The following is a 23,084-nucleotide window of genomic DNA, read 5'->3' as shown; positions in this document are numbered from 1 at the left end:
CCTCAGAGGAGACACACCCCGAGCAGGCAGCCGTGCTCTGAACCACAACGATCAGGCCATTCTGTCAACCCAGCTGTGGTCTCAGTGACCCTCAAAACACATGACATTATCTTTGGCCTGAAAATCCATTAATAAGGCTAAAGTAGAGGTCTAGTCGTGTGTTTTATGATGGTATCGGTATCAATAAAAATTGTTTGATTAGGGTGAATTTCTTGTTAAAATTTCACTTTCATTGAAATTAGGGACAGATTTAAAAAAGAAATAAATACTGGACCCCACAATTTCTGTCTTGCAATGTCTGAATTAAATATTATCTAATTCTAACTTAACTTTGTAACTTCACAACTACAGTTTTATCTCTAAGTAAAAGCTGAGTCACCATCACCAGTTTTTTTTTTCAGAACTTTCCCTTTATGGCCTCAGAAGGCCTTTTGCATCTATTTTTGTCGAAGTAGAAAGTAGTACTGCTAAGCTAAGTAGTTATCAACAAATAAACTGATGTTCATGTGTAAAAATGGTGGAGCGCTCCTTCAATGTCTCAGCATGCATTGCAGTAGTTGGTCGCCCGTGCAAGAAAAAATCAATGATGTCATTTATAGAATTAATGTGTGTCCTACCCATCGCCACTCCAGCACTCTGTTACTCCAGCACTGAAATGTTTGTAGAGTTAAAGTTTGTGGACATCAAACGTCACATTTGTCATTGTTGTTTATTTTCAGGTTTTTTGCCTTTATTATAGTGTACAGTGGAGAGAGTCGTGGGGGAAAGACATGCAGTAAATGGCCATGGGTTGGACTTGAACTCATCACTGCTGCATCGGGGACTATAGCTGCTGTAGAAGGGTCGCCTGCTCAACCTGTTGAGCTACGGGGCACCTTACAATTGTTACTGTTGTGCAAAAAAAAAAACATCAGTTCCATGCTGTTATAAGATTTCCTGGGCAGGTTTTCCACATGATTTCAAAACCTGGCTGCAGAGATTTACTTCCATTCAGCCCAAAGAGCACCAAAAAGGTTTAGCGTAAAGATGCTGAAACTGGGTTTAAATTATGTCAACATAAATGTCCACAAAGTTTTGATCATATAGTCTCTAAAATCCCAAATGCTTTTTTTTTTAATCAGAAAAATCTTTTTAGGCTTAAATGTCTGTGAAAAGTTCTAAATGTCTCAAAATAGTTGACTTGGTCACAAGTGCAGCACAGCATGTTCTCATCTCTAGCTAAACTCAAACTGCAGGCACGGACTGAGGGCTTATTCTGGTCACAGGCAGATTTATGAGCAGCTCCATCACTCAGTCATGTCTACAGCGAGCGTTTGATTTCTCTGAACTCCTAAGGACTTCAGCCAGCACTTCTCCTCTCTTCTCTGCTTCAGTGATTTAAAGGTTCCCTGTGGAGTTTTAGACCTCTAGTAGCACTACGGAGCGGTGTGTCTTCTCACCACCGTATGTACATGCTACATATTGCAAAATTCTGAAAAATTTGGACTGCATCACCTTCAGTGTTTCAAGGAAATGTTTTCATCACATCTATTAAACTTCAGTGATGCAGTGTGAGTTTTAGTGAGCAGCACTAAATGTAAACAAAACATAAAGCAAATTTCACAGGGCAAATTTAAGTATGGTCTGTCTGCTGGTGTTGAAGACAAACAAGTCACAAAAGTATCCACAAAACCTTTCAAACTACACTTTGATATTCTGTTACTCAGAGTTACAATGTTATTTTTGCAGTGAACATTTTATGGCCCTGGGATGAATCCAAAACTAGTGAACGTGCACTGTAAATATGAAACTATGACATGAACGTCTAGTAAACTAAAAGATTAGGTTAATTAATACTGACATGCTACTTATTTCTTGCGCTACGCTCAATACATGTGCATTAATGTCCCTTCAAATCTAGGGTCAGGCTTTTACAGCTCCTCTGCTCTTTGTTTACTGTACAGGTCCCTGATTGTTAACAGAAGAAGCTTATTCTCACACTTCTGAGGTAACTGTGCCTGTATCTGAGGTCAGAAAACTCAGACGCTATCCATCCAAATTTCAACACCTCCGTCTACAAACCTGGTGCAAGGAAAGCTCTCCTAAAAGGTCGCAACCCAAACCACACTGGAAGGAATTGTTTTATTCTTCCACTCTTTCATTCCTCCATCCTCTAGTGAGCTGAAGTTATTTACAGGGCTGCAGTGGCGGGCCTTCTGGCCGGACAGCAGAGCTGAGAGAGCAGAGAGGCGGGGTGGAGGTGAGATGAGCAGGAAAAGAAAGGGGACAAGAGACCAAAGCAGACGGAGGGAATGGAGAGAAAAGGAGCAGAGAAGCCGGTTCTTGGCGTAGTTCTTGCTCTCGAGCAAGGAGCCGAGCACAGCTGCCCAGGAATGCAGCTGGAATCTGAAGCCTCTGCTTAGTCCATTGGCGTCCCACAGAGCTAAACACTACTTTTGCATCGCTCCCCTGATCCCTTTGTGAATAAACCTCCCTCACCTTGCATTCATTTTTCCACTTTTTCTGGGTCTGTGTGTGTCTCAGGTTATGAAGAGGTGGTCCGGATTCCTAAAGGATCAGTGTTCATCCACATACAAGAGCTCAACATCTCCCTCAACTACCTGGGTAAGATGATACTCAAGCTAAATTTTAACATAAATGCTGTCTAGGAACCCACAAAGAGAGATCATCTTAAATATTCCTGTCACTTTTATTCTCCTAGTGCTGAAGAGTAAAGGTGACCAGTTCTTTATCAATGGGAAGCTGACCATCGACACACCTCGCAGGTTCTCTGTGGCCGGTACTACCTTCCACTATAGACGTCCGACTGATGGGCCAGAAACTCTTGAAGCGCTGGGGCCAACAAATATCACACTGATTGTTATGGTAAAATGAATTACAGTAGAAGTGTTTAATGAATGAGGATGAACAAGTGAGCCATTCTTTGAAAAAGACAATTAAGCAGAAATTCAAAGTGTAAAATGTTTCATTGTGTGTATTTATAGGTGCTGGTGAGAGAGGAGAACCCAGGCATCCACTATCGTTTCAACCCCCCAGTCAACAGGGATCCTTCGAGTGGATTTGCCTGGCATTACACCTCCTGGTCACGTTGCTCAGCTCTATGTGCTGGAGGTAACAACGCAACAAAACTCACAACATGTCACTTTGGAGGACATTGCATTGAGCTACGTTGATTCCTTGGAGGCTTACCAGAATCGTTAAACATAATCACTACATGCTTCACACTAAACCCTAATGTTAAGCAACGTTAAGCGATGTTTTTATGCTTAAGAGCACCAGAAACGAGTTGTGAAAATAGCATTAACCTATCATTTACAGCAGATGTCACCTAAATGTTAAATTAGGTCAGTTTTATTAGATTTTTTCATTATGTTTAAAGTCAAGCACTTTGCGTTTAACACTTGGTTAAAACTAGGTTCAGTTATTTTCTAAAACTCTTTGAAGTCACTGTGCACAGACATAACCCCTTGTAAAACCACAAATTATCATTTTTACACTTTGGGATTTGCACAGATTAAACAGTAAATTAGAGTTTATTAGGTGCTAGTTGGCGAGTTTTCTTACCTTTGGACAGAGCGAGGCTGACTGTTTTCCCATGTTTCCAGTCCCCACGCTAAGCTAAGCAAAGCAAAGCAAAGCAAACCAGCTGCTGGTGGTAGAGTCAGTTCATGTTTTCAGACAGACACGAGAGATGTACGAACTTTCTCATCCAAAAAATATTAACAAATTTTACAAAAGATAATGTTTCAGTCACAGCTTCTTGTATTTAATTCTGCACCCTACACAGTTTTTGAACATGAGAATAAAAATGACCATTTCAGGCTGACGTTCAGTCCTTTCAAATCTCTCCCTTCTCCTCTTTTCATCTCTCACATAGATGTACAAACACACACAGATACAATGACACACACACAGTGGACCATGACAACACACAGCTGTACACAAACCCAGCTGTCCTGAGACTGAAGTTTCGTGAACTTTCTTGAAGTACGTGCTGAAGCCAGAGGGGTTTGAGCAGTTCACAGTCGTTGAAAATATCACACATAGCCAATCTCCCTTTTCCTCTATGGCCTTTGTGACTTAATGATGCGTGTTGCTTTACCTGATAAGAGCCTGTTTTCTCTCTGATAAATAAATTCTTGCACTCGCCGTCCCCCACCCTTGTGGTGGGAAGAATGTGTACGTGGAGGGTAAACATTTAGCAACAATGTGGCAGTTTTTATGGACATAGTCTTGCTCTTTTTTGAGACCTTTTTAATGAAATCAAACAGGCTTCTTGCTGTAAAATGGCCTCACCTGAATATCTTTGTGGAAACGTTTCACACCTTGTTATGTTTCCACCAGTGTTCTGCCACAGCTTTAGTGACTAGTAAGCAGCAAACTGACATCAGCTAACCCCAACCCTAGTAAAACACAGATATGCTGTGATGTTTAGGTTGTTTTGCATTGCTGGCAAGACATCCATGTCTCTACACTGTCAGTATGTTTTCATCTAGATAGTGTTACAGGCATAAAGTGTGGCCTTGGAGGTGTTTTTATGTGCATCACCTGCAGGTATGTGCGTTGCCTGTTAGAAGAAGTCACTGAAGTGCAAAAAAGTTTTGAAATCTTCGATACATGCCATTGTGGTGCAATTCAAAACAGTCTCGTTAGGCGTTGCTGTCACCAGTAGTGTGTACTTGTTGGGATCATGTGATTATGGTTGGTGCCTTAAACTCAGCATATCAGGGCCTTGCAGTTGAAGCCTCGTCCTACGTATGCGAACATAACTTTTTCTATACATTTTGACCTTTCATCGACATGCAAACACAGTTTTAGGTCACAGAATATCAAAAAAGTATCCATGTCCTTGTAGAACAGACTTCTATTTGACCCATATAGTTAATCCTACCAATGTAGCAGGTACCAATGCGTGAAAGGGAAAGTCAATATGTGTCACTGATTCCTTACTCTATGGTTGTTTTGTGTTGTCTCACCTGTTGTCAGGTGTGCAGATCCAGCAGGTGGTGTGTAAGAAGCAGACAGATTATACAGTCGTCTACAACCACTTCTGTGACAAGAAGAATAAACCCAAAGAGAAGAGAAGATCCTGCAATACTGAGCCGTGCTCCCCAAGGTTAGTGGTCTCTTGTCGATAAGATGTGATATTTTTCTTTTGATTCTCCACCTTTCCTGATGTGTGTGAGTGTTTGTATTTTTCTGAATTACCATTTTATTCTATACTATCTGTTTACATTCCATGTCAGATTACTTTTTTTTGTTATTTCTAGATAAAATAAACTAGTCATACTAATTTCTAAAATGGTTTGTGTTACTTACTATAAAAAGACTATTAGGGCTATTGTATTAACTTTATTTCAGGTGTGTTGTTAGGCATATAGCCCCGCGATAAACTGGTGCACAGTGTCCCCAGCCTTCTCTCTGAGTCTGCTGGGATAGGCTCCAGCCCCCCATGACCCTACAGAGGATTAAGCGGTGTATAGATAATGGATGGATGGTTGGATAGATGTAGGGCATCTGATGGCCTATACATACTATGTAAACCGTTTCTTGGCGCGTGACATTTTTTCCTCATAAATTCAAATTTTTATTAGTTTTTTGTGCTCACATTGTTTACAGATTTTGTATTTGTGCTTGTTGGCCTACCTTGACGTGTTCTCAGCTATTCCTACCTGTGATTCCCATTTGCACAGTATGCTCTCCCTCTGCAGTGTCTCCTCACTGTATTATGCAATAGAAATGAGCCCACTGAAAATGAACTCCTCTCTGCCTCTAGCTGGTGGACAGGAGAGTGGTCGGAGTGCAGTCGCAGCTGTAACGGTGGCCTGCGGACTCGGGTGGTGTTATGTAAACGGAGGATCTCTTCGTCGGAGGAGAAAGTCCTGGACGACTCAGCCTGTACCCACCCTCGCCCTTCACTCACTGAGCCCTGCAGCAACCACAGCTGCCCTCCTGAATGGCTGGCGCTGGACTGGTCAGAGGTAGGCAGACGTCAGAGGTTTCCCATCATGCATTTATTTCTGCAATGTTTTTTAATCAGCTCATGACTGATGTTGAACCAGTGCTTGAGTTTTCTACAAAATTCCTCTCAGATGAAGCAATAGTTTCTTTTCCAGTTGAACCTAAGAAACCCAAATATCTGCCAGCAGAAAGCCAGAGTACCTTAACTATGAAACACACAACAGAGGCACGGAGTAGACAAATACATCATACTGAACATGTTGGTTCAGTCGTGAATACATATTATTGTACTTGTCATGCAGGAATCCCCTGACACATTTTAAATGTGACCCCTAGTTTGAGCAGTCTGGGGAGGTTTAAAGGTGTCAGTCATTGGAGCTGTAACTCTCCTTTGCAACATGTCAGATTGATTTAACTACAGCAGTTTGAAACGTCCTTGTCCTTGCTCACTGATTTGCTTCTGGAGCTAAACTTTATTCTCACAGTTCGAGATGAACTGAAAAATGGTGTTAGAAGTGCATCAGTGTTCAAATTTCTCTGACATCTTGTGTAATGTAACGATGGCACATACATGAGAGGAATTATGTCCAGCTGTTTTACGGCAACTAAGTTGGCTCAATTGTTTTTTATGCAGCTGCTGCCCTCTGCTGGGTGGAATAAGAAGATTTCTATTTGTATGACCACAGTGACCCCCCCCAAAGCTGCACCCACCCATCACTTCCACCACTTTCCGCCTGATGTTTTCCATTTTTTCTCCCTCTTTCTTCCTCTCCCACTCTGTCTGCAGTGTACGCCCAGCTGTGGTCCTGGCTACAGGCACCGTGTGGTCTTGTGCAAGAGCGGGGAGAGCGGCGACACGCTGCCAGAATCCAAGTGCCCCAAACAAGGCCGTCCCACCTCCAGGGTGCGCTGTAACCTCCAGCGCTGCCCTCCTCCTCAGTGGGTCACGGGTCCCTGGGGAGAGGTAAGAAGCCGAACACTTTTATTTCTGTTTATTTTTTTATACACTCCATAAATTATTTTAGTATTTAGCACAATTTCCACATCAAAACCTATTAATATGTATTTATACATATACATATATACATACACTGCTCCACTATCAAGAAAAGCTGCTGCACTCCTTGGAAAAAAAGACTTGGCGCAGCTGTTTGCTTCGAAGAAGTAATCTAATTAGCATTAGCAATTACTGCCTCTCTGTTTTATCAGCCAAAAGAAAGTTGAACAGCAACCAGTGAATAATCAGAGCAGTCACCATAATGTTGGATGCAGGAGGCCCAACCTTTGACGACCAATCCGGGTCAGCGCTTGGCATGTCTTGACACACCAGCATGATGATCAACTCTGCCTCCTATCCAGAAAGCCGAGGAAATTACATCTCTCAGTGGTGGCGCTGTCTGAGATGCGAAGACCAGGAGCTGGTAGGATCTCTGTTGGTGGTTACACCTACTTTTGGTGTGGACGGCTCGATGGCAGTCACATTGAGGGGTTTAGCATTGCTGTGCCTGATCAGCTCTTGCCCGCAGTGAAGGATGTCACCCATATTAGTGAGTTGATAATGAGGAGTAATATCTCTACAGGAGAAGCATTCTTCGATCAGCTTCGCTCAACTTGCAGAAATCAGTCATTGAGGCGCTGAGGAGAGACAGGGAGGAGCATGTGCAGGAAATCTGTGAGCAGGTCAACCACCATCTTTGGTCTAACAACCAGCAACCTGCTGCTGACAGAGTCCAGGCACTGTGTTCTCCCAATTCACATTCTCAAGCTATTCAATTAAAGCAGCTGATGGATGCTTTCAGACGAATTCTCTCTCGCTGGGCCTCTTACTTGAGCAGCTTTTGACTGTTGACCCCCTGCCCTTCACACTGGTTCTGTGGGAGTTGTTCACATTGGAAGGTGTGTCTCTGAACGTTTTCTCGTGACTGCAGGAGTTTGTTCCTCCTTCAACTCTGTTCGATGGCCGCATGAACTGGGTTATGGGGTGTGTGATGAGGTCCACATCAGATGTGGGAGGGTCAGTTGGAGAGGAAAAGATCATGAATCTTGATGTGCGCTTTCAAACCTCAGCAGGGTCAGAGTGTCTTTTCTTGCGGATCTCCTGGATCAAGACCCAAGTCCAGGCTTTTAATGACTTCTTGGACTCAGCCCTACCAACTGTGTCAAAGATCTTGGGCTATTGCTGGCATGACTTTGTGTCTAACAAACAACTGTTTGGCGAGACCCAAATGGCACACATCTCCTGTATCATTTAGGATTGGCAACTGCATCACTTTGACCATGTGTCGTACTTTGCGGATTGTGACACTGCTTGCTGTTGCTACTTTGCTGGGACTTCTTGGGCACGTTCCAGAGGACGTCCACATTTCATTTGGTCGTCAACATGGCAAAATGCTCCTTCAGCTCCCCATCCTGGCCTATCCATGTGCATATTGATGTTTAAGTAACATTTTATTAATGGGAAACAAAGTGTGTTGAGATTGAACAAACAAGATCTAAATTGCGAATCAGTGAGCTTTAGATGTGCTGCTTCAGTATTTAGAATAAGCTGGTACAGCTGACAGTTAGACTGCTGTGGATCAGTTTAGCTGGAGGCTAAGCTAACTGGTGGCTAACTGACTTATCCGTCATCTCTGTGCTGCTGAAAAAACGATTAAGTTCATTTTCAAACTATTTCTTTCATAGTTCACTGTTTGTTTGGTGAAGGATTTATAGTATCTGTATGTTAAACATGCTTTTGTCCTTCAGTGTTCTGCCAGGTGTGGCCTGGGTCAGGAGATGCGTTCGGTGCAGTGTTTGACTCACACTGGCCAGCCGTCCAGCGAGTGTCTGGAGCATCAGCGACCTGCAGCCATGCAGCAGTGCAAGAGCAAATGTGACCTCAGTCTTCCTGTCAGTACAGACAACCCTGAAGGTCAAAGTTCAGTCATTCTACTCTCTATCTTTCAGTCTCATGTTTCATACAAATAACAGTGCCACCTTCAAATTTGTATTGAAATTTTAGATGACCACTTTGTGAAGTTTAAAGCCCCAGTTTGTTGAATAATTTTCTTCTGTGTTGTACTATATTCACTTCAATACATCTGCTTTATTTAAATATCTTAAACTCTAATTTAACAGTATTTATGCTTTATACTACCGTTCAAAAGTTTGGGGACACCCAGGCAATTTAATGTTTCCAATGAAAACTCACACTTTATTTACTATCATAATTGCACAAGGGTTTTCTAATCATCAATTAGCCTTTCAACACCATTAGATAACATAATGTAGCATTAGAACACAGGAGTGATGGTTGCTAGAAATGAGCCTCTGTACCTCTATGTAGATATTCCTTTAGAAGTCGGCCGTTTCCAGCTAGGATAGTCATTTACCACATTAACAATGTCTGGACTGTACTTCTGATTCATTTAATGTTATCTTAATTGAAAAAAAAAATGCTTTTCTTTCAAAAATAAGGACATTTCTAAGTGACCCCAAACTGTTGAGCAGTAGTGTAAATGTAGTGGTTTTTCAAAATTAAGTGAAATTAAGCTTTCCTTTTTAGTTAAGAGACCATAACTATTTCGGTACCCATCCAGGGTTAGGGTTAAATGTCAGCAGTAAAATGAGGAACACTGCAAGAGCAGGTGATTGATGTAGTAATGTGAAAAACTAGAATACTGCATACATTACATGTATCATAAATACACCGTCAACAAAATGAAGTACTGAAAAACAAAGACACATATCACAAATAAGTCGTTTTTGAGTTTAAGCTCAGTGTGCCCCAATATCAAAGTCCTTGATCAAATTAGAATGACTTCAGACTCATGCATTAATGAAGCTGTAACTTATTTTGCTTTTCTTCATTGCAGAATGCAAAGATGTGAACACTGTGGCTTACTGCCCCCTGGTGCTCAGGTTCAAATTCTGCAGCCGGCCATACTTCAGACAAATGTGCTGCAAGACCTGCCAGGGACGCTGACACCTCGAAACACACAGCATCCATCTTTGGGTCCTGTACACTCACACAGTAAGCCTGAAAGCCTCCCACTCAGCCTCCCAACAGCAGCACTCACACTGCCTCTGTCAGAGCAGTTTGGGATCTAACTGGGACTCTGTTGTACAGACGCCTGGTCCTGTAACTGGCCAGATGGACCCTTTTTTCTCCACCCAGAATCCAGATCAGACGTCTCTCCGGGCCGAGCTGGACCAAGCCATCCTGAGCTGAGTTAATACATTCCACTGGAGGGAGGGCTGCTGACACCTGGAGAGGCAGAGAGAGGGAGAAACTCTGCTCCATCATCTTTTAGAATGAAACCTCTCTCTCTGTCTGTCTAAACTTTGCCTTTGTTGTAATATTTTGGTGCTACTATATTTCACTTTGGCCACAGGACTGGTCGCAGTACTTTGAGTTCCATTTGTGTTTGCCTGTGTGGCCTAAAACTTCAGCCTGATCTCCTCTGTCTGGATGAACAGGTGATGTTTGTCTAGTTATGAATTTTTCAAATCCACTTTGTAAAGAAAATGATTTTCCAGATATCTTTGCCCACAGAAAGGAATATCTTATCTTAATGAAATGAAAGATTTGTCTCTATGTTATCTGATAGTTGTTACTTGACCACATTGTTTTATGTTACTGCTTTGTTCCGTATCAACATATTCATCGAGTCCTCTCTGTTATTTAGCTGAAGTATGAGCAGAGTTTGATTTGCACAAAGCGTCAGCAGTCAGAGGTCTTGTGTATTTTGTGTTTGTGTTCATGTGATTTGACTTGATGTCTCAGTGTAAGCTCTAATTGTCTCGCTGCAGTGAACCTGCCACAGTCTTGCCATTTTAGTTGCTTTAACGCCACCACCTCTGCAGTAAAACAGTGCTTCTTGCTGCAGAGAGATACAGCCTCAGAACCAGCTGACTCACCAGGACGTTTTCAGATCCCACGATGTTATTTTGTGTTGTGGCTGCAGACGGTGGCAGCTTGTGCATAAAGTCTAGAAAAAGGAACTTAGTGTCATTATCTGAAAGTCCCTCAGTGCGGCCTTGCTGTTTATTCTTTTTTCTATTATTTTTACCACATGTTCTACAGTCTGAGCGATTCGTACTGTGAGTGTAAATTCAGAACACAGTGAGCCGCAGAGTCAGCTCTGCCAGAAGGAACAGGCCCAGTGATGATGAGTGAAGACCTCTGACTACGCTGCTTTCAAAGAGCATTTTGTAGCAGCAGTGTTGATCTGAGGATGGAGTTACACACATAAAATGTCTGGTTCCTTTGTGGCACAGATCTAATGTATTCATGGCTGCCTGAAACCTTCATTCAGACTGCTGTGTCAAGATATCTGCCACAAAGATTCATAAATTTGAGCTAATTTAAACTAGTCGTCCATCGTGATATTACACCTGCAATAACTAATTTTTTTGGCCATGTGTAAATGCAACACTGATCTAGAATAGGTTGATAGGTTGAGTTTCTGCCCATCTGGCTCATGGCAGGACAATGTTCACTGAGTTTTTTTTGTCTCCACCAACTCCAGAGGGACTTATTTGGCTCTAAAAGCTGCTCTTTACCGACTAGTCATAATCTGTCTGTCTGTTGTTTGGCGCTCAGCAGGTGCACTGTGGCTTTTTAGAGGTTTTTCTCTCGAAAACAGCTGTATGCTGCAGCCAAAAACTACTCTGTGAGAAAAAGTGACCCCAAACAGTAACAAGAGCTGAAACTCACTATGAAGCTCACTAAATCTGAAAGAAGCTGCAGATTCAGGTAATAATTCTCTACAGGTTCTTCACTATCAGCCACCACTTTCACACTGTCACTTGGTACATAGTTGATATAAAATACAAAGATTGTAGCCTCAACACACTCAGTGTATCACTGTTAACTGAAATCACAAAATCAAAAGCCTAAAAATCATCAGCAGGACAGCACAGCAGGGAAATGGTTTAATAATGTATAGAGTTTTTTTCCTGTGTGAAACCACATCAGGTTTCTTCCTTTTAAAAAGTCACCCAACGGAAACACATCACCTGACCTAAATCTGTGTCACACTGATCAGTTTAATGACACATTTTTAAAGCTGCAATTTCAGCTGTTTCTTTATCCTGCAGAGAATAATTTTAGAAACGCTGCCTAAGAGGCTCAGTCATCATGACTGATGGCATCACTGTGACGTCCACTCTGCTCTGAGGTCTGCTGCGTTCACGGCTGGAAGCAGCTCTGTGTAAAACTAAATGTCACTTCATTTCATTGTAAGGAGAGGAAGCTACAGTTTGTCTTTACTGGGATTAGCTGCAATGTTCCTTTTTTTTCTTGTGGTGCTTTGGTTTGGAATGGTGCTATTAGTTCATCGTTTGAATTATCAGTTTAACAATTGTTAAAATCTTTTATTATTTAGAAATCCATTTGAGCCTTTTGTAGTAATAACAATCTGCAGAGCTGGTCTGAGGTGTCAGAGTGCAGTTAGGACCCAACAGGGCACTCTTTGGGGGCCTCTGGGTATTTCTTTTTTTTTTTTTTTTAAATCATCTAATTCACTTTCCCTGACTTGGATTAAGTGCTCCCCAAATTCCAGAAATGCAGCTCAACAAACACATTTTATGTTTATGTCAAATTCTGTAAACTTTTCAAATGAGCTCTAGGAAAGATATTGGCATTTCCAAGCTCTCTGTTGATTTGGACATTATACAGATAAACATTTTGGTTTTTGTTTGCACTTAACCAAATTTGAAGATATAGAATGTGCCTAAATACTCAAATATTTGCTAATCAACTATGTGGAGCACAGAAATGTTAATTATATGTACAGTTAGTACATTCAGTTGTATGATATCAGAGTGTTGCTAACTCATCCCTGCAGTTTTTTAGGACTGAATAGGTAGAAATACTATCTGTAACACTTTGCATCTCACAAACTGCTTTAGGAGAGATTTCCAAGAATAGCTGCCAGAGAAAATCCAGATTCAGGCTCCATTTGCACCTGATACTAACATATATTCTTAGTATCTCAACTGTGCACACTGGGATCTCATGTCAATATTCAAATTACTTTGGTGATGCTTTTAATTCGTAAATCCCTTTCTGGGACTACTTTTTTTTGGACTTGCTTACAGGAAGAGGTAAGGTGAGGGCCTTTTCAACTTGCTAATTTGATCAGATTTTTCATAAATGTGGTCACAGTTACATTCCCATGTGCTGAGTTCAGTGTTTCCTGTTATCTACATAAGTTATCTGGACTTGTTAATATCAGGTGTAAACCGGTGTCTGTAAGGCATTTTTTTCTCTGTGTATTTTTCCTGGACCCATAAGGATTCTTCATGCAGAGCAGTGAACCAGTTCTTATTCAGAGTAAAAAGGAGGGACAGTACCGGTATTTGTTGTTTTGTTTTTCACATGCTAATTATAACATGACGTTATGTACTGTATATTGTTCAATACTATAGGAGATGAACCCATGTGTTCCCAATGTACATCTTTTTAAAAGGAAATATTAAATTGATTAAACATGGTGCATTGTTGATTTTAAGATTTATTTATTTTTTTTAATCATTTCAGCTTTCATGCTTATGTTTGTATTAGCACTAGAGAGCACTTAAATGTACTGAAATATCCCAGTTCAGTCTCCAGACAGGTTTAGATCATCAGTCATCTATTTGTGGATGTAACTGATGTCATGGAAAAGATGAAGTAAGACCTTCTTCCTTTTGTCCGGCTTCAGTCATCAGTGGGATCTTTGTGGAAGAGAACAACACTGTGAGACAGTGAGTCATAGAGGCACCCGTCAATTTATTTTTGGTTGATGATCTCTTCAACTTGATGATAGTTAAGTGAAATATGGGAAGAGAGAAGGAATGTTGTTCTGTTCCGTTACAGGTCAATTCAACATTTGGTTGCTACTAGGAAAAGGCTGGTTTTCAAGTCACATGTAAACAAAACTACTGCAGTATTAATGATATCATAGAATAATTAAGGAAGCAACTATGAATAAACACCTACAGCTCCATACCATCAGATGAACTAAATAGTTTTTTTAAACTGTCTTACAGATGCTTTATACTAGATAAGGTTTGACAAGGATCACTTTAATGCGATAGAACCAAACAAAACACAATCCTTATAATCATAAAGGACTTTACATGCTCTAATTTCACACCACAAATAAGACCGTTTTAACCTTCAGCTACTGTTTAAATTTGGACATTTCGCTCGACATCTCTGAACCCCACCAGCACAGCTTTGACCCTGGAGACACCAAGTGTGAGTGAACTAAAAGAGACACCAGGTTTCGACTGAAAAAATAGAACTTCAACAAACTGAACAGATCACCTGATTCTGAAACGTGTTAGTCGCATTGATGTCAGGGTGTAAACTGAGGAGGAGCCCCCCAGCCTTCTGGAATCTGATTGGTTATTAAGGACTAAACCCGATCTAAAACAGGATGTTAAACAACCACAAACAGAAATGACAACCACAAGTGTAAAAAGACTCTGAGGAGAGGACACAAGATTGGAAGGTAAAAGAAGCAGATCAAGACATAAAACAGTTAGAGATGGTCAACCACACAAAGGTGCAGAATGATCACAAAAAGATACAAATAAGATGCAAATAGATATGTACAACAACCAGAAAAAGAAATAAAATTAGCCACAAAGACACAAAATTAAGAAAAGAGTGATTTAAAAAAACATGGGACCACAAAGTGACTCAAAACGAACTAAAATATATTAAAGGTGAAAATACAAAAGATGCAGAACATGACACAAAACAGAAAAAAGAGATGCAAAACAGCCACAGTAGGTGCAGAACAACTATAAAGATACACAGTAAAATGCAAACTGATGCATAAAACAACCTCAAAAACACATAAAATGAACACAAATTCTCAAAAATAAATGCAGAATAGTAAAAAACACTTTGCGAAATCAAGATGCAAAGAGAAATTTTTCCATCCAAACTGAAAGTTCCTGAACCTGCCCATGAACATGAGACCTCACTAATCTACTGTGCAGCAACTTGAAACAGTCAAAACGAAGGCAAACAGCAAAAACGGTACAGATTGACACCTTCACACTCACTCCGGTACACTCTGCCTGAACCCATCGGTTATTATGGGCGTTGGAAGCAGCAGCAGCCTCTCACAACACAAACACAACGTGAAGCAACCACAGCCTGGGTGGAGCCGGCAGCTCACAACTGAAACACCATCATTTGGCAACAGGTTGAAGATAATGATCCCCTTGCGGTCGCTGCTGCCATCAACACTCGTCTGCTGTGCGGCCGATGAATTGGATTGACTAATTGTGCTGTTAACCTTAGATACCTGCCGTTGACAAACCCTGGCTTCAGCCCGGTTGGTTGGGTCACTCCTTCATCCTCTGATGAACATGAGGGAAATACAGAAGTAGCAGCTGTGTGGTGAGTTTGTGCTCCAGTGTGTCAGAGCAGTTCTTGTTTCACACATTGTCTATGGGAGTATGAGGAAGTAGGTTTTGAATCTTGCTCTGGATGCCTTGTAGGCTGCTGTCGGCTCTGAGGGTCCCGCTGGGTTGTGATGCTGCAGTCTGAAGAGATCAGCCTGTGGATTTTAACCGGACGCACACAAACACACACACTCTCCGGACAGTGAGGAGGAGGAGGAGAGGCAGGAACGATGGTACAGTACCACTCCTTCATTCATCTCAACCGCTGTAACATCTGTGCTCACTAATACTGCTGGGTCTCTGCCACCTGCTTCCTCAGAGCTTTTCAAAGTTTGGGTCTTTTGATGCTTTGTTGCCATAGAAGACAGTTTTCTAGTTGCAGAAGAGACAGCAGCTCATGATGAGCTTAATTTTATATCAGTAGTTTCCTTTTTACAAGAGAAACAACAGTATTTTGTTCTGTAAATTCAGTTTTGACATGACAAGAGAAGTGATAGCATCTCCTAAAAGATATCCCTTCGGGGAAATTCAGCTCCTTCACAGCAGCAGCAGCAGCAGTAGCTTGAATTTCCTCTTTTTCAGGACAAATATTCTCACTGAGTCTCTCACTAACAGTAGCAAAACAAACCGCTTGCATTGCTGCGTGCTCTGATTTGTAATCACATTTTAGGTTAAAACATTCATTTTGGAACAATGAAAGTCAAAAAAACACAGATGTGCAGTGGATAAAAAACAAAAAATTGACCAACATTAACATGTTGGTGCTAAAACAAGCTAAAAGAAAGCATTATCTTGGATTTAAAGTGCACATGTTGTGCTGCAGTGTAGTTTCACAGAGTTTAAAGTGATCTGGGCATAAGTAAGTGAGCTACAGGCAGCTGCAGGAAGAGAACCGGTAGCATGTACAAAGTTTAGAGGGTTTCACAAGAGGCCGTGATGAGGTGAGAGGGGGAAGTGGACTGCAGGAGAGGCCTGTAGTTTCTGTCACAATACTTCCTCACACTCAGAATCATCTCCACACGTCGACAATCACAGACTTTATCTGTGAACTCACAGCATGCAGCTACAGTCTCTTTATTATATCTAAACAGCTATATTTATAAGGTGAGGGTCCTCAAAACGTGCAGATAAATACTACTTTTTGTTCCTGCTTTCACTCCATGCTGGTCCTGTGCGTGACAGTGTCCTCGGATGTTAGAATCTTAGAAATACGTGCCCCATTTAAATATAACAGTGAAAGGATCAAAGTGACGTCTGATAGAAATAACCGTTGAAAAAGTTCCTGTTTGATACAGTGAAGCTCTGACATGTCTTTTGTCGTGACTACAAAACCACAGTGTGACACCAGTGACTGGCGTTTTGTTTGTGGTTCCCAAGTCATCAGACATTTGCATTTTTAATTCCACAGCAAATTCTCTCAAGTAACTGATCAGTAAAGAGCTGAAAATGTTTCTTAATGAAAACTGGCCACAGTGACATCAGGGAGGGGTCTTTTCTGTTAAAAGCTCAGTGGTTCAAATGTTTCTTCTAATGATTCAAGCATCGCAAATAAAATGTCATTCAGGGAAAAAATGTTGTTTATGAATCCAAAAAAAAGATACTTATATTATGTTCATACGTAATCTAATTAAGGACACCACTTCATGCAGTATGTAAGTCTGTAAAGAAAGTTTAGTAGAAGTTTATTGGAAGTTACTGAGGTAGAGGAAGCTGGTTACAGTTGAAATTTATTGTCCACAGGCCACACAACTGATTAACAACTAGTTTTACTCATATTGTGTTGATCTGAGGTTCATATGTACCTACAGGATGACTAGGTGAGTGGTAGACAATATCTGGTCCAACAATCAGATCCAGTGCAGACAGAAAGCAAAGCAAATGTAATGAAACTTATGTCAGTTTGCAGGTGACATTTAAACAGCTGTCTGTGGCAAACTGAAATGATTCAGTCGTAGCTATTGCCAGAGTGCTGCTTTCTGTCTTATCGCACCCAAAAACCCTTTACACTCCCAACATGGGGAGACAATAATTGCAATGTTCAGCTTGTGAAAAATCACTCATTTTCATGTGGAGTTCAAGAGCAAGAAACAGCAGAAAATCCCGTAACTCACTTGTCTGAATCTGAATGGCAAAAAAAAATAAAAAATCGACCCTTTAAATTTCTGCTGGTGTAGTTTTAGTAACGTCGCTTCCAATTATACGTCATGTGAAAACACAACGCTTCACAATTCAGTGGTGTAAACTATTTCAAGATACCAACATCACAGCAACAATAACAGCAGCGGCAGTAACCTACACTAAATTAAGAGTTCATATGAAGCAAAATGTTACTTTTTTTGTACTCTGCAGTGCCGTATACTTGGTAAGTCACGATGTGTTTCCACACAAGAGCCCAAGGTACTAAATGCCTCCAGACATTTAGTCGTTTTTAGTGAAAGTGAGTGAATTTTAAAAAGTTAAAAATCCACAATGGTTCTGTAAGTAATAGAGTCACTTGTCTTATCTGGAAATCTGCAGTATGTGTTCCAGTTAATAGTTGCAGCTTCTGTATTGATTCTTTTGTCATGTCTTCAGAAAGTTCTTTTAAAAAGAGATGCTAAAAATGTTTCTTAAGAACATTCAAAAAAAAATCTACCAAAATCCAGCAAATTTTGCTGGATTTTGGTTGATTTTTTTGTGAATGTTCTTAAGAGAATATTAGAAGTTTTACTGATATATATATAATCACTTTAGATATTTTTAGGAATTTTTTTGAAGATTTTTACTCATTTTTTTGAAAATATTTACAAGAATTTTCTTGCCTAATTTGTGGGATTTTTTTTAACAAAAAACTTTTAAGGAATTATTGGAATTTTCTTCTTGAAGGTTTTGCAAATTTTCAGAAATTTGGGAAATTTTTTTGCAGAATTTTTGGATTTTTTTCAGACAGGGAAATTATATTTTTTGGTGTCCGTAAATGAGGACAACAGGAGGGTTAAAAAAGCCAAAAATCACAAGTGGATCCTGCTAACAGCATTGTTACAGTGGTACAGGTCCCTTCATTACGATGGACCTGGGTCTGGTTAGAGTCTGTAGTTTACATGGACTGTAGACAGTTTGTAAAAGATGAAACATGAGGTCAACCACTGGCTTGTGGACTGCTGTTTTGAAACTTGGAGTTTGGACTTGGATTTTTACTAATAAGAGGTGAATCTGACTGAGAAGCTTTCCTTGCTTTAATGTCTATTTTACTCTAAACTGAACTATAATATACAAAATTAACTTTATGCTGTATTGAAGGAGACTTAAAATTAGTGGTTAAGACCATAAACCTATAAGGAAAATGTTAACCAAGGTAACAAATCCAGCAAAAAGTAGGATCATTTTCTCAAAGCCTTCTATACAATCTGACAAGTCGCCACCTGCTGGTTGTTAAAAGGATGCAGGTCTATGACCATCTTATTGTTTTAACCAGTCTATGATTTAGGCTCAACCCAAAATCCACAGTCTGACTACTATAATTAATAAATACAGGCCAAATGTGTATTAGTCTAGAGCTACAAAGAGTCCCCCATGTCCCTAAAAACTACGCTAAACAGTTTAAAATATTAGTAATAACGACAACAATGAACCTTTATGTTATTTTTAGTTTGGTTTGGGGCTGACAGCTACAGACAGTAAAACCCTTCTTTGAACAGAGTTTCTTTTTTTATCTGGAGCATCAGAGCATTTTCTTGGGCACTTGCTGGGTATTTCTGTAATCTTCTCCGTCTTGGTTAATACAGTTGCTCCCCTTTTCTGCTCTGGCAAACAGTCATTGCTGGATGCAGTAAAACACATTGCTACTGATGCACCAGTGCTGCAGTGTCACCACAGATGCCACATTGAGACTCCACTGTACTGTGAAAAACAGAGAGATTTACTTGTCGTTGTCTCTGTTGCGTGGACTCGTTTGATGAGGGTTGAATGCTTATTTATCCGTTTTAGCCCGGAGAGTGTGAACACTGATATAAAGCTGCTTTTAGTTTGATGGGTTTGAGATAGATTTAAAATTGTGACTTCCGTCTGAATTTCCCCTCGAGGGTATTTAAATTTAGAACCACATTCTACCCCATGGCACCTCACATCACACATCCTGTGTAACATGTGTGTGCTTAGTCCAGCAGCACTGTATATGACACTGAGCCAAAGATGTTATCTGTTATTGATACATACCACGTCTTGCATCTTCTTGTTCCCGTTCCCTAACCCTTAGTCTGACACAGTTTACATCTTTAGAAACTTAACCCTTGTGTTGTCCTGCGGGTCAAAATTGACCTGGTTTAAAGTTTGAACATGTGAAAAAAATATAGATTTCACAGTGAAACTTCTGATGTCCACATTTTCAACATTTTTGGGAAATCTTTGAACATTTTTTGGTGGGGAAAAAAAGGAATGTTAAAAATGTTTCTTAAGAACATTCACAAAAAAATCAACCAAAATCCAGGGAATTTCGCTGGATTTTGGTTGATTTTTTTTTGTGAATGTTCTTAAAGAAAATAGAAGTTTTACTGATATGTATGTAATCACTTTAGATATTTTTAGGCTTTTTTGGAAGATTTTTACTCATTTTTTGAAAATATTTACAAGAATTTTCTTGCCAAATTTGGGGGATTTTTTTTTAAAGTAAAACTTTCAAGGAAAACTTTTAAGGAATTATTGGAATTTTCTTCCTGAAGGTTTTGCAAATTTTCAGAAATTTGGGAAATTTTTTTGCTGAATTTTTGGATTGTTTTCAGACAAGGAAACTATTTTTTGGGTGCCCATCAATGAGGACAACAGGAGGGTTAAAGGAACTAGACTTTTAGGCAGAGCGCACTTGTTTTTTTTTTTTTTTTTTACAAATTTGGCTGCACAACAGGAGTTTGTACTGATGGATCCACAAGAATTTAAGTTTAGGCTTAAAGTTTGTAATTCTTTTTTCTAGAAAGTACAAAAAATAAACTTCTTTACATAATAATTTTGAATGGATTTAACTAAATATCCATAACAAATGAAGAACAAAGATAACTTATGAGGTGAAAGTGACTTTAGTGATACTAACGATGGTTTTTCAAAACTATATTTGACAGATGGTTGAAGGTTATGTCCTTCAGCTTCCTTTGTGACCTTTAAAGTCAGATGTTTTTCCTTCTCTGGTGCTTGTTGGTCTGACACACAACACGTCAGACGTACCTGTCAGCTTCCACCTGTAAAGCAATAGATGTAGGTGGAAGGTTCAGACCACAGCCCAACCACTTTGCCAGCAACAAGGTCTGTTAGACTTCACACATCAAACAGACCAACTTCTTTAAGGAGAAACCAAGATGATGAGTTCACCTCAGGGCTCTGTAAGGAGGCGACAGAATCTGTCCACACCTGAAAACTGTGATCAGTCCAGTTAGCAGAACGACTGCTGGATTACAAACAGTCAACACAACAACTGCTAGAGATAGAGCAGTGCTTGTTGTGCTGTCCCATCTCATTTACCATCCGGTACTCTACATGCTGGGGTACATTTAAAGATACTTCTCTAAAATGCCCAGGTTAGAAAATGAGCTCACCTCATCTGTGAACGGTTGCCTGGCAACCAGCCCCAGCTTCCTGCAAAGGCAACCACATTGGGTTATGTTCTCAAAAATGTTTTTACTGTTGACAAACATGTCTTGTTAACCTGCTTTATTAGAGACCTACAGTCTATTTATCCCTCAGTCTTCATTGTTTTCTTTCTTTCTTTCTTTCTTTCTTTCTTTCTTTCTTATCGTTTTTTCCACATTTTTACCATCGGGGTTATCTTTTAACTTAGGGAAGGTTTCAAACAGAGCCACACTGAGTTTTTTGGTGCTCTCTGTGATGAAAAAAAGCCCAGCTTGCGTAAAATGTTTGGAATCTCCCTTTGAATTATTCACAACATTGCAATATTGAGTAAAGCCTTAACCACATGTCCCACTTCTTTGCGTATTTCTCTGCTGTGTGATTCAGGCGAAGTACCACTGGCAGAGTCAGAATGTCAAGCAGAGCGGAGTGGACGACATGGTGCTGCTGTCCAAGATCACCGAGGACGCCATCGTGGAAAACCTCAAAAAGAGATACATGGACGACTACATCTTTGTATCCTGCAAGCTTTGTGTTGTCATTTTAAGTCGTGGCCAGGAAACAAAACTGGCATAAAATGTCAATTATTTCAAAAGAACAATGGAAAGAAGAGCAGCAACTGAAGCTAAAACTCTATAGAAAAAACAGAGGATTGTGTGCAGGAGATCAAATTTACTATGAGACAGTAAGTTCAGGCATAATATGTCGATCGTGTGACTGTCAGCAGAGGCTGTTCTCACGGCTGTCTTCACACTTTATCTCACACAGTCACCCGACTGTGAAGCAATCAAAGGACAGCTCATCCTAATTTTAGGTTTAATGGGGAACATTTATGTTCTAGTCCTGATTAATGAAACACATCTCCTCCCACTGTCTGTTACACAGATTTCTGTACTCTCATACATTCATACACACCTCCAAACACACACAGATACACTCATCAAACAAACATATATGGGCATAAATGCAAGAAATTCACTCTTCCTCTTCTGCATTCACCGTGTGACTCAACAGCTCACTTCCGTCTTCTTAAAGTACAGCTGAGCATCAGACCCATATTTAGAGTGCTAAGAAATAATTACATTAAACAAGAACAGCTGATGCCACCTCAACTAACACGACACAATAAGCAGGTGAATATAGTTAATTAACGGCTTTATTATTTACTAAAACAACAAATAACTAAGTAAGTGATTGCTATAATCGGTTTTTATTCTTCTGCTAACATTTGCATGGCTAGACTTTTTTATAGAGTTCCTTTATAGTCAGGAAGTAGACAGACTGTTTAATCCCCTTAATGGCCACAGCTGTAACAAGTTTTTAGGAAATGCTGACATTCAGTATTTCCCCCACCAACTGCAAGTGTGGCTTTGTGGGAAGTGATGCTGGTCAGTTCATCACTGTGGTGTAGATTTAAATAACTCAACAGAGAACTGTAATCTCATTGGTGATGCTCTGACTTCATGTCGTGCCATGAAGAGAGAGCAACATTTAAATTTGTCCTGAATACCTAAAAAACTAATGACAGTCTCTCGGGCCTCAATTGTATTTTGTGCTTGCCTCAAAGTAGGAGGTTGAACGTGGCAAACATGGTGATGAATATTACCATGTTAATGTCGTTGGTGCAGCTGTGTATCATGCTGGTGTTGATCTCAGTTTAACTTTACAGTGGCTGTTTGTGCTAAAGATAGACTGAAATATTCACATTTGTGCCAGAATGAATCAGGAAAACATTAGGTTATTTCCCTGGTGTTGCTTTACTAAAGTTACAAAGTGGTACCAAAATTTACCAAACTACAAAGCTGAATTACTGCTGGAGGTTGTAGTTTTTTTGTGTAATTGACTTTATTGCACATCGAACGCTGGTATCATGCTTTAGCTATGGTGTGAAATTGATGAAAGGTGTCCTTAAAGAGGAAAGTTGCAGAGTCATTGGTGATGGTTTTGCTCTGTCAGCTGCGTCTTCAGTGTCCGTGTAATGCTTTGTAGTTCTTTGTTCAACTTGTACACCACCAAAATAAGTGAAATGAAAAACAGGTTTGTTTTTAAGTTTACTTCACCATTGAATAATTATTTCTGAGTAGAATTTTAACCAACCACAATACATTTATTGCTAAAGAATTTGAATTTTAAGCAAAAAT

General features: G+C 40.1%; 2 protein-coding genes across 4 annotated transcripts in view; both read left to right on the top strand.

Annotated features, from left to right (window-relative positions):
* Window positions 1-13,440, top strand: part of adamts10 (ADAM metallopeptidase with thrombospondin type 1 motif, 10) — a 57,194-nt gene extending 43,754 nt beyond the window's left edge. For 2 of the 3 annotated variants that reach the window (XM_023287821.3, XM_035956078.2), the window contains 8 exons: window positions 2,524-2,604; window positions 2,702-2,865; window positions 2,985-3,111; window positions 4,987-5,116; window positions 5,777-5,981; window positions 6,749-6,925; window positions 8,707-8,872; window positions 9,816-13,440. In XM_023287821.3, the coding sequence (XP_023143589.1) occupies window positions 2,524-2,604; window positions 2,702-2,865; window positions 2,985-3,111; window positions 4,987-5,116; window positions 5,777-5,981; window positions 6,749-6,925; window positions 8,707-8,872; window positions 9,816-9,925 (1,160 nt within the window). In that variant the 3' untranslated portion in view covers window positions 9,926-13,440. The remainder of the gene's footprint in view (window positions 1-2,523; window positions 2,605-2,701; window positions 2,866-2,984; window positions 3,112-4,986; window positions 5,117-5,776; window positions 5,982-6,748; window positions 6,926-8,706; window positions 8,873-9,815) is intronic. The other variant, XM_055014555.1, reaches the window with a different exon arrangement.
* A 1,699-nt stretch (window positions 13,441-15,139) lies between these two features.
* Window positions 15,140-23,084, top strand: part of myo1f (myosin IF) — a 32,430-nt gene continuing 24,485 nt past the window's right edge. The window contains exons 1-3 of the mRNA XM_023287811.3: window positions 15,140-15,346; window positions 15,448-15,584; window positions 21,331-21,459. Coding sequence (XP_023143579.1) covers window positions 15,582-15,584; window positions 21,331-21,459 — 132 coding nt within the window. The 5' untranslated portion in view covers window positions 15,140-15,346; window positions 15,448-15,581. The remainder of the gene's footprint in view (window positions 15,347-15,447; window positions 15,585-21,330; window positions 21,460-23,084) is intronic.

This window comes from Amphiprion ocellaris, chromosome 2 (assembly GCF_022539595.1).
Source record: "Amphiprion ocellaris isolate individual 3 ecotype Okinawa chromosome 2, ASM2253959v1, whole genome shotgun sequence".
Classification (NCBI taxonomy): Eukaryota; Metazoa; Chordata; class Actinopteri; family Pomacentridae; genus Amphiprion; species Amphiprion ocellaris.
Note: the sequence above shows the minus strand (reverse complement) of the source record. Positions and strands in the feature narration are given on the sequence as shown.